At 38.8% G+C, this 12,045-nt stretch overlaps 1 protein-coding gene and 1 long non-coding RNA gene across 2 annotated transcripts in view; both read left to right on the plus strand.

Moving 5' to 3' along the window:
- Window positions 1-12,045, plus strand: part of LOC118375392 (serine/arginine repetitive matrix protein 4-like) — a 213,198-nt gene that overhangs the window by 195,764 nt on the left and 5,389 nt on the right. The window contains exon 7 of the mRNA XM_052479231.1: window positions 9,402-9,567. Coding sequence (XP_052335191.1) covers window positions 9,402-9,567 — 166 coding nt within the window. The remainder of the gene's footprint in view (window positions 1-9,401; window positions 9,568-12,045) is intronic.
- On the plus strand, window positions 2,033-3,857 carry LOC127911751 (uncharacterized). Its single transcript, XR_008079199.1, has 3 exons — window positions 2,033-2,129; window positions 2,180-2,230; window positions 3,753-3,857. It is a non-coding gene; the product is annotated as an uncharacterized LOC127911751 (long non-coding RNA).

The raw sequence follows: 12,045 nt of genomic DNA on the forward strand, positions 1-12,045 counted from the left end.
TGATAGGCCAGAGGTGAATGATAGACCAGAGATGACTGATAGACCAGAGACGACTGATAGACCAGAGGTGAATGATAGACCAGAGATGAATGATAGACCAGAGATGACTGATAGACAGTCTGGACTAGATTTAGAATTTGAGGTGATGGGTTCGGTTGGGTTAAATTCATTAGGTCTGCAGTAGTTGTTTGAGGTGATGGGTGAGGTTGGGTTAAATTCATTAGGTCTGCAGTAGTTGTTTGAGGTGATGGGTGAGGTTGGATTAAATTCATTAGGTCTGCAGTAGTTGTTTGAGGTGATGGGTTAGGTTGGGTTAAATTCATTAGGTCTGCAGTAGTTGTTTGAGGTGATGGGTTCGGTTGGATTAAATTCATTAGGTCTGCAGTAGTTGTTTGAGGTGATGGGTTAGGTTGGATTAAATTCATTAGGTCTGTAGTAGTTGTTTGAGGTGATGGGTTAGGTTGGGTTAAATTCATTAGGTCTGCAGTAGTTGTTTGAGGTGATGGGTGAGGTTGGGTTAAATTCATTAGGTCTGCAGTAGTTGTTTGAGGTGATGGGTTCGGTTGGGTTAAATTCATTAGGTCTGCAGTAGTTGTTTGAGGTGATGGGTGAGGTTGGATTAAATTCATTAGGTCTGCAGTAGTTGTTTGAGGTGATGGGTAGGTTGGGTTAAATTCATTAGGTCTGCAGTAGTTGTTTGAGGTGATGGGTAGGTTGGGTTAAATTCATTAGGTCTGCAGTAGTTGTTTGAGGTGATGGGTTAGGTTGGATTAAATTCATTAGGTCTGCAGTAGTTGTTTGAGGTGATGGGTAGGTTGGATTAAATTCATTAGGTCTGCAGTAGTTGTTTGAGGTGATGGGTTAGGTTGGATTAAATTCATTAGGTCTGCAGTAGTTGTTTGAGGTGATGGGTTCGGTTGGATTAAATTCATTAGGTCTGTAGTAGTTGTTTGAGGTGATGGGTTAGGTTGGATTAAATTCATTAGGTCTGCAGTAGTTGTTTGAGGTGATGGGTAGGTTGGGTTAAATTCATTAGGTCTGCAGTAGTTGTTTGAGGTGATGGGTTCGGTTGGATTAAATTCATTAGGTCTGCAGTAGTTGTTTGAGGTGATGGGTTCGGTTGGATTAAATTCATTAGGTCTGCAGTAGTTGTTTGAGGTGATGGGTAGGTTGGGTTAAATTCATTAGGTCTGCAGTAGTTGTTTGAGGTGATGGGTTAGGTTGGATTAAATTCATTAGGTCTGCAGTAGTTGTTTGAGGTGATGGGTAGGTTGGGTTAAATTCATTAGGTCTGCAGTAGTTGTTTGAGGTGATGGGTTCGGTTGGATTAAATTCATTAGGTCTGCAGTAGTTGTTTGAGGTGATGGGTAGGTTGGGTTAAATTCATTAGGTCTGCAGTAGTTGTTTGAGGTGATGGGTTCGGTTGGATTAAATTCATTAGGTCTGCAGTAGTTGTTTGAGGTGATGGGTTCGGTTGGATTAAATTCATTAGGTCTGCAGTAGTTGTTTGAGGTGATGGGTTCGGTTGGGTTAAATTCATTAGGTCTGTAGTAGTTGTTTGAGGTGATGGGTAGGTTGGATTAAATTCATTAGGTCTGCAGTAGTTGTTTGAGGTGATGGGTAGGTTGGGTTAAATTCATTAGGTCTGTAGTAGTTGTTTGAGGTGATGGGTAGGTTGGGTTAAATTCATTAGGTCTGCAGTAGTTGTTTGAGGTGATGGGTAGGTTGGGTTAAATTCATTAGGTCTGCAGTAGTTGTTTGAGGTGATGGGTTAGGTTGGGTTAAATTCATTAGGTCTGCAGTAGTTGTTTGAGGTGATGGGTTCGGTTGGGTTAAATTCATTAGGTCTGCAGTAGTTGTTTGAGGTGATGGGTAGGTTGGGTTAAATTCATTAGGTCTGCAGTAGTTGTTTGAGGTGATGGGTTCGGTTGGGTTAAATTCATTAGGTCTGTAGTAGTTGTTTGAGGTGATGGGTAGGTTGGGTTAAATTCATTAGGTCTGCAGTAGTTGTTTGAGGTGATGGGTAGGTTGGGTTAAATTCATTAGGTCTGCAGTAGTTGTTTGAGGTGATGGGTTCGGTTGGGTTAAATTCATTAGGTCTGCAGTAGTTGTTTGAGGTGATGGGTTCGGTTGGGTTAAATTCATTAGATCTGCAGTAGTTGTTTGAGGTGATGGGTAGGTTGGGTTAAATTCATTAGGTCTGCAGTAGTTGTTTGAGGTGATGGGTTCGGTTGGGTTAAATTCATTAGGTCTGCAGTAGTTGTTTGAGGTGATGGGTTCGGTTGGGTTAAATTCATTAGGTCTGCAGTAGTTGTTTGAGGTGATGGGTAGGTTGGGTTAAATTCATTAGGTCTGCAGTAGTTGTTTGAGGTGATGGGTAGGTTGGATTAAATTCATTAGGTCTGCAGTAGTTGTTTGAGGTGATGGGTAGGTTGGGTTAAATTCATTAGGTCTGTAGTAGTTGTTTGAGGTGATGGGTTAGGTTGGGTTAAATTCATTAGGTCTGCAGTAGTTGTTTGAGGTGATGGGTTCGGTTGGATTAAATTCATTAGGTCTGCAGTAGTTGTTTGAGGTGATGGGTAGGTTGGGTTAAATTCATTAGGTCTGCAGTAGTTGTTTGAGGTGATGGGTGAGGTTGGGTTAAATTCATTAGGTCTGTAGTAGTTGTTTGAGGTGATGGGTGAGGTTGGGTTAAATTCATTAGGTCTGCAGTAGTTGTTTGAGGTGATGGGTGAGGTTGGGTTAAATTCATTAGGTCTGCAGTAGTTGTTTGAGGTGATGGGTGAGGTTGGGTTAAATTCATTAGGTCTGTAGTAGTTGTTTGAGGTGATGGGTAGGTTGGGTTAAATTCATTAGGTCTGCAGTAGTTGTTTGAGGTGATGGGTTCGGTTGGGTTAAATTCATTAGGTCTGTAGTAGTTGTTTGAGGTGATGGGTGAGGTTGGATTAAATTCATTAGGTCTGCAGTAGTTGTTTGAGGTGATGGGTTCGGTTGGGTTAAATTCATTAGGTCTGCAGTAGTTGTTTGAGGTGATGGGTGAGGTTGGGTTAAATTCATTAGGTCTGCAGTAGTTGTTTGAGGTGATGGGTTAGGTTGGATTAAATTCATTAGGTCTGCAGTAGTTGTTTGAGGTGATGGGTAGGTTGGGTTAAATTCATTAGGTCTGCAGTAGTTGTTTGAGGTGATGGGTAGGTTGGATTAAATTCATTAGGTCTGTAGTAGTTGTTTGAGGTGATGGGTTCGGTTGGGTTAAATTCATTAGGTCTGTAGTAGTTGTTTGAGGTGATGGGTTAGGTTGGATTAAATTCATTAGGTCTGCAGTAGTTGTTTGAGGTGATGGGTTAGGTTGGATTAAATTCATTAGGTCTGCAGTAGTTGTTTGAGGTGATGGGTGAGGTTGGATTAAATTCATTAGGTCTGCAGTAGTTGTTTGAGGTGATGGGTTCGGTTGGATTAAATTCATTAGGTCTGCAGTAGTTGTTTGAGGTGATGGGTAGGTTGGGTTAAATTCATTAGGTCTGCAGTAGTTGTTTGAGGTGATGGGTGAGGTTGGGTTAAATTCATTAGGTCTGCAGTAGTTGTTTGAGGTGATGGGTGAGGTTGGGTTAAATTCATTAGGTCTGTAGTAGTTGTTTGAGGTGATGGGTGAGGTTGGGTTAAATTCATTAGGTCTGCAGTAGTTGTTTGAGGTGATGGGTGAGGTTGGGTTAAATTCATTAGGTCTGCAGTAGTTGTTTGAGGTGATGGGTGAGGTTGGGTTAAATTCATTAGGTCTGCAGTAGTTGTTTGAGGTGATGGGTGAGGTTGGGTTAAATTCATTAGGTCTGCAGTAGTTGTTTGAGGTGATGGGTTCGGTTGGGTTAAATTCATTAGGTCTGCAGTAGTTGTTTGAGGTGATGGGTTCGGTTGGGTTAAATTCATTAGGTCTGCAGTAGTTGTTTGAGGTGATGGGTGAGGTTGGGTTAAATTCATTAGGTCTGTAGTAGTTGTTTGAGGTGATGGGTTCGGTTGGATTAAATTCATTAGGTCTGCAGTAGTTGTTTGAGGTGATGGGTTAGGTTGGATTAAATTCATTAGGTCTGCAGTAGTTGTTTGAGGTGATGGGTTAGGTTGGATTAAATTCATTAGGTCTGTAGTAGTTGTTTGAGGTGATGGGTTCGGTTGGGTTAAATTCATTAGATCTGCAGTAGTTGTTTGAGGTGATGGGTGAGGTTGGGTTAAATTCATTAGGTCTGTAGTAGTTGTTTGAGGTGATGGGTTCGGTTGGGTTAAATTCATTAGGTCTGCAGTAGTTGTTTGAGGTGATGGGTGAGGTTGGGTTAAATTCATTAGGTCTGCAGTAGTTGTTTGAGGTGATGGGTTAGGTTGGATTAAATTCATTAGGTCTGCAGTAGTTGTTTGAGGTGATGGGTAGGTTGGGTTAAATTCATTAGGTCTGCAGTAGTTGTTTGAGGTGATGGGTAGGTTGGATTAAATTCATTAGGTCTGTAGTAGTTGTTTGAGGTGATTAAATTCATTAGGTCTGCAGTAGTTGTTTGAGGTGATGGGTGAGGTTGGATTAAATTCATTAGGTCTGCAGTAGTTGTTTGAGGTGATGGGTAGGTTGGGTTAAATTCATTAGGTCTGCAGTAGTTGTTTGAGGTGATGGGTGAGGTTGGGTTAAATTCATTAGGTCTGCAGTAGTTGTTTGGGTGATGGGTTAGGTTGGGTTAAATTCATTAGGTCTGCAGTAGTTGTTTGAGGTGATGGGTTGGTTGGGTTAAATTCATTAGGTCTGTAGTAGTTGTTTGAGGTGATGGGTTAGGTTGGATTAAATTCATTAGGTCTGCAGTAGTTGTTTGAGGTGATGGGTGAGGTTGGGTTAAATTCATTAGGTCTGTAGTAGTTGTTTGAGGTGATGGGTGAGGTTGGGTTAAATTCATTAGGTCTGTAGTAGTTGTTTGAGGTGATGGGTGATATTAAATTCATTAGGTCTGCAGTAGTTGTTTGAGGTGATGGGTGAGGTTGGGTTAAATTCATTAGGTCTGTAGTAGTTGTTTGAGGTGATGGGTGAGGTTGGGTTAAATTCATTAGGTCTGCAGTAGTTGTTTGAGGTGATGGGTGAGGTTGGATTAAATTCATTAGGTCTGCAGTAGTTGTTTGAGGTGATGGGTAGGTTGGGTTAAATTCATTAGGTCTGCAGTAGTTGTTTGAGGTGATGGGTAGGTTGGATTAAATTCATTAGGTCTGTAGTAGTTGTTTGAGGTGATGGGTTAGGTTGGGTTAAATTCATTAGGTCTGCAGTAGTTGTTTGAGGTGATGGGTGAGGTTGGATTAAATTCATTAGGTCTGCAGTAGTTGTTTGTCGGTTGGATTAAATTCATTAGGTCTGCAGTAGTTGTTTGAGGTGATGGGTTCGGTTGGGTTAAATTCATTAGGTCTGTAGTAGTTGTTTGAGGTGATGGGTTAGGTTGGGTTAAATTCATTAGGTCTGCAGTAGTTGTTTTAGGTGATGGGTGAGGTTGGGTTAAATTCATTAGGTCTGTAGTAGTTGTTTGAGGTGATGGGTTAGGTTGGGTTAAATTCATTAGGTCTGCAGTAGTTGTTTGAGGTGATGGGTGAGGTTGGGTTAATTCATTAGGTCTGCAGTAGTTGTTTGAGGTGATGGGTAGGTTGGGTTAAATTCATTAGGTCTGCAGTAGTTGTTTGAGGTGATGGGTAGGTTGGGTTAAATTCATTAGGTCTGCAGTAGTTGTTTGAGGTGATATTAGGTTGGATTAAATTCATTAGGTCTATAGTAGTTGTTTGAGGTGAGTTAGGTTGGGTTAAATTCATTAGGTCTGCAGTAGTTGTTTGAGGTGATGGGTTAGGTTGTCATTAAATTCATTAGGTCTGTAGTAGTTGTTTAGTGTCATTATATTGAGGTTGGTCATTAAATGCATTAGGTCTGCAGTAGTTCATTATATTCACCTCTAGTTCCATTGGTTAATATGCATTCTGACAACGTAAACACACCATTTAATTTACATCTGCATCTTCAGAGACAGACAGCTCAATTATATTAGAACTCTCTAGTGTCATTATATTAGAACTCTATAGTGTTATTATATTAGACCTCTATAGTGTCATTATATTAGATCTCTATAGTGTCATTATATTAGACCTCTAGTGTAATTATATTAGACCTCTATAGTGTAATTGTATTACACCTCTACAGTGTCATTATATTAGAACTCTCTAGTGTTATTATATTACACCTCTAGTGTCATTATATTAGACCTCTATAGTGGCATTATATTAAACCTCTAGTGTAATTTTATTACACCTCTATAGTGTCATTATATTACACCTCTCGTGTCATTATATTACATCTCTATAGTGTCATTATATTAGACCTCTATAGTGTCTTTATATTACATCTCCATAGTGTCATTATATTAGACCTCTATAGTGTCATTATATTTCACCTCTATAGTGTCTTTATATTACACCTCTATAGTATAATTGTATTACACCTCTATAGTGTCATTATATTAGAACCTCTATAGTGTTATTATATTACACCTCTCTAGTGTCATTATATTAGACCTCTATAGTGGCATTATATTAAACCTCTATAGTGTCATTATATTACACCTCTATAGTGTCATTATATTAGACCTCTATAGTGTCATTATATTACACCTCTATAGTGTCATTATATTAGACTCTCTAGTGTCTTTATATTACCTCTAGTGTCATTATATTACAAATCTATAGTGTCATTATATTAGACCTCTATAGTGTCATTATATTAGACCTCTATAGTGTCATTATATTAGACCTCTATAGTGTCATTATATTAGACCTCTAGTGTCATTATATTCCACCTCTATAGTGTCATTATATTAGACCTCTATAGTGTCATTATATTAGACCTCTATAGTGTCATTATATTACACCTCTATAGTATCATTATATTAGACCTCTATAGTGTCATTATATTCCACCCTCTATAGTGTCATTATATTAGACCTCTATAGTGTTATTAATATTAGACCTCTATAGTGTCATTATATTACACCTCTATAGTGTCATTATATTAGACCTCTAGTGTCATTATATTAGACCTCTATAGTGTCATTATATTAGACCTCTATAGTGTCATTATATTACACCTCTAGTGTCATTATATTAGACCTCTATAGTGTCATTATATTAGACCTCTATAGTGTCATTATATTACACCTCTATAGTGTCATTATATTACACCTCTATAGTGTCATTATATTAGACCTCTATAGTGTCTTTATATTAGACCTCTATAGTGTCATTATATTAGACCTCTAGTGTCATTATATTAGACCTCTATAGTGTCATTATATTAGACCTCTAGTGTCATTATATTACACCTCTATAGTGTCATTATATTAGACCTCTATAGTGTTATTAAATTAGACCTCTATAGTGTCATTATATTACACCTCTATAGTGTCATTATATTAGACCTCTATAGTGTCATTATATTATAGTGTCTTTAGTGTCATTATACACCTCTATAGTGTCATTATATTAGACCTCTATAGTGTCATTATATTACACCTCTAGTGTCATTATATTACACCTCTATAGTGTCCTTATATTATACCTCTATAGTGTCCTTATATTAGACCTCTAGTGTCATTATATTAGACCTCTATAGTGTCATTATATTACACCTCTAGTGTCATTATATTACACCTCTATAGTGTCATTATATTAGACCTCTATAGTGTCCTTATATTAGACCTCTATAGTGTCCTTATATTAGACCTCTAGTGTCATTATATTAGACCTCTATAGTGTCATTATATTAGACCTCTAGTGTCATTATATTACACCTCTATAGTGTCATTATATTAGACCTCTATAGTGTCCTTATATTAGACCTCTATAGTGTCATTATATTAGACCTCTATAGTGTCATTATATTAGACCTCTAGTGTCATTATATTAGACCTCTATAGTGTCATTATATTACACCTCTATAGTGTCATTATATTAGACCTCTATAGTGTCATTATATTAGACCTCTATAGTGTCATTATATTACACCTCTATAGTGTCCTTATATTAGACCTCTATAGTGTCATTATATTAGACCTCTATAGTGTCCTTATATTAGACCTCTATAGTGTCATTATATGTCACTCATCTGACATTTCATTTATTTATTTGTTTGTTCATTAAATTATTCTGTCTTTTCTCCAATTGATCAGTCATGTGTTATTCATTCACACTGGTGACAGAGAGACGACCAAACTGAGCCCATGTTTCAAACTGAAATAATCTAAAGCCAGAGATGATTGCATTAAAATCCCTTCTGGATCTCTCCATTATTGGGACCTGTGATATTCGGCAGAGGAAATCATTACCGAAAATGAATAGCAGCAGGCTTTACCCCGACCGACCGATTGCGCTCCACCGACCGTGCCGAGAGTCTGTTTGCGTCCCAAAATGGTCCCCTTCACCACATAGTGCACTACGTTAGAACAGCGGCGCCAGTGCACTATATAGGGATTAGGGTGCCAGATGGAACTCAGTCTATGTCGTGGGGGGAGGACGACAGGGGGACAATCTGAATAATCTTCAATTCTCAGGGATTCTACATCAACTGTTCCGTTGAAACGATTATACCCCAACTGCATTATGGGACGGTATAATCATTCTGGAGTTGTATAATCGTCAAGCCTAGCCATAAAAACCCACTTAGCTCTCCGGCTCGTGTCCACAGCTGTAGCTCTAGTTTGAAATGTGAAATGCCACAGCTTGGCAAGGCTGGGTCTGTGTAAATTCCCGTTCCCCTAGCTTGGCTGGTTGACTGGTATCTGTGCCAGTAGTGTTTGTCTGTGTCTGAGGGTTAGGCTATATATCGAGCTGGTTTGTCGCGCACACACACACACACACATACACACAGACACACATAGACAAAGACACACACACAGACAGAGTTGCAGGCATTAGTCTGTAAACAGCTGAGGGTTGATCCCTGTTCAGCCGTAGATGACATTTACTATGAGATTGCTGTCTGGTTCTCCTGTACAGTCTGGGGCACATCCTGAGCTGGCTGCCTGTGCCCCCTGTCCACCACAGTGTTTCCACTGTCAGAAACTAGGCCACTGTTCAATCATAAAGTCCTTCGGATGATATTGTGACATAACTTCAACTACAGCTGTTCAAAACGGTAAACACTGTCCCAGTGATTACATTATCCCAAATAGGTATTCTCACGGCTGCACAATTAGTGCTATTTTGACTAAATCGTTTTTGTCCCGAACGAGCACAGTTGGCAGCATATCTGGACGATTGTGGGCCAGAAAAGGCTCTCAGTAAAACTAAGTTTGTACTAAATTGTAGACTTTGATGTAGTGATGTTTGTAACTCCTTAATATTTGTGTCCGCAGACGTCATCTGCACAAATCAGTGGATCACCCTGCATTGGGAGGCCTAGCAGCCCTGATGGAGGACCCTGGTACATCACTGGACCACGGAGGGTTTGAGTGGGAGCCGGCCGCCAAGTCAGTGTGTAAAACAACTCCACTCTTTCGCTCCGTCCTTTCTACCAGCACCGTAAGTGTTCCTCGGGACTTTGAGCCTAAACTAAAGTACCTTCCGGTGGTATTACTCTATTAAGGTCATGTAAGACCTCTTGCTTCCGTGTCTGAAGCCGAACGTTCAGGGCAATGTTTTTTTTGTTGTTGACACATTTACATATGGAATATCAGATTGTTTATAAGTCCATATCCTCTCTCAAGATCAAACTATTTTACAAACAATCTTCATCAGATATCCTGTAAAACAAAATACAATCTAATTCTGTCATGGCTTTTTAGCTTTTTTTTATCTACATCTTCTTTCATCAAAATCTTTGGGAATATAGTCTTTCGAATTCCTTCGAGGGTCGATCTAAATCACTTTTGAATCCAACTCATTTTACATTTCCTGTCCAAAATCGTGTTGCTTCCTGACATGTTTTTTTTTATGAACTCTTCATTGAGCAGTGATGTCATCTGTTCTTGTTTTTCTGTTTTTATCTAACACCATTATATAATCACAAACTTAGCAGAAACAGCACCCGGGGAACTTGCTGGTGGTAGGCAGCTAATGATCATGTGCAGAGGATGCAGCCAAGCTGTGTTTTGTGAAAAGCTAATGGGTAAAGAATGAGTTGAAATGATCAGCACAATGACCGCTGGCAAGAAACCATCACATACTGTATCAGTTTATTTTGTCTTCAATTCAGCTGTATTTCTTGAGCTCAAGCATATAAGTACTAGTTGTTTTCATCAAAACAATACTTTTCATTGACTGTTTATGCATTGCTATTGGCCCAGCATTGCAGCAGTATTAGAGACTTAGGCGATATTGATCGGTCAGATCTAAAATAATTACTTTCTTTCGCTGAGGCGTGAGATACATTTAATGTATGTGATTTTAAACACAGCTCAGCTCCGTTTGTTCGTTGAGAAACATTTAATTTATGTTATTTTAAACACAGCCATTTGTTCGTTGACTCATTGTCTCAGGCTCTCTGAGGCGTGAGATACATTTAATGTATGTGATTTTAAACACAGCTCAGCTCCGTTTGTTCGTTGACTCATTGTCTCAGGCTCTCTGAGGCGTGAGATACGTTTAATGTATGTGATTTTAAACACAGCTCAGCTCCGTTTGTTCGTTGACTCATTGTCTCAGGCTCTCTGAGGCGTGAGATACGTTTAATGTATGTGATTTTAAACACAGCTCAGCTCCGTTTGTTCGTTGACTCATTGTCTCAGGCTCTCTGAGGCGTGAGATACATTTAATTTCTCTCCAGTGATCATTAAATTATGCTAATTACTCCCCAGATGTTTTTCATCACAGACCACAGGGTTGGTAATTGAAATGCAATAAGCTATAGACCAACGGTGCTTTGTATTTTAAACACAACCTTTTTTTTTTGAGGATTATCTAAAATTGGTTACCTAACGTGGCAATATTACTACGTTTCTTCCACTTTGTGTTAATTTTCAAGGGTTTTTAATTAAATTAACCGTCAATGGAAGTAGATTAGTCCTAATTTTAATACGGATACGTTAGCAATAGTTTAGAAAAGGTTTAATTTCTGCGGTATGTTTGATATTTCCTCCCAATCAATGCAACCCACACAGGGAAATGTGGGTATGAATAGAACAACCACACTGATTAACTCCCAGGTAGTTTGAATACTGAATATGTGCCAAATATTAAAACGGCTTCTCCACTGTTACATATTCCAAATGGACTTTACAAAATGGTGGGTGTTTAGGCTTACTTTCAGTGTAACTATTGGTTACTTTGGGTAACTAGTGTTCTGATAGCCAGCAGAAGCACACTGACTGTTAGGATAGTACTTGAGGAGCAAGATTGAATCGATTCAAGAATATTTGTCAGTGGCCTGTGATGGGTGGTTTTATTTTGATGTTTTCCCCTGGGGTTTTCAGTGTTAGTTATGGTCTGATGTTGCAGCCTGGAGATTATCTGAAAAGACTTCGGGAGGTCAGAGTTTAATCAATCTACTATGAGTGATTTGCAATCGATAGGTAAAGAGAGATTATAATCTGTTTGGAGGGAATGAATTTGAGTGAGCCAAACATTCAATCATTTGGTATCTCTTAGTTATCTTCAGCAGGAAAAACATGTATTTTATTATTGTATAGTCCTTAGCAACCACTCTTACTCTTTTAGAGTAAAACTAATTTAAAAAAAAAACCTGCAGTCTAGTTTACAAAACTGGTATGTGTACACTATTCTAAAGTACATTAAGTTTGGCCTCACAGACGTGTAGCGTGTATTCAAGATTGACTACACAATAAAAGCTTGTTATGGGCTTCTAGCCCCGAGAAAACTCTTAAACAATCTCAATTATGGGAAGAAAAGGAACATGCCAATAACGGTAACTGGCTCTGGGTTTGAAGAAGTTATTGTCTTTTTCTTGCAATTTACGACTCTAATGATGCACTTATGTTGCCCGCTCTTCCCTTTTTCTTACACCTTACCTACTTAAGGAGGAAATCTTGATTGGTAAGTGGA

Source organism: Oncorhynchus keta, chromosome 25 (genome assembly GCF_023373465.1).
Source record: "Oncorhynchus keta strain PuntledgeMale-10-30-2019 chromosome 25, Oket_V2, whole genome shotgun sequence".
NCBI lineage: Eukaryota > Metazoa > Chordata > Actinopteri > Salmoniformes > Salmonidae > Oncorhynchus > Oncorhynchus keta.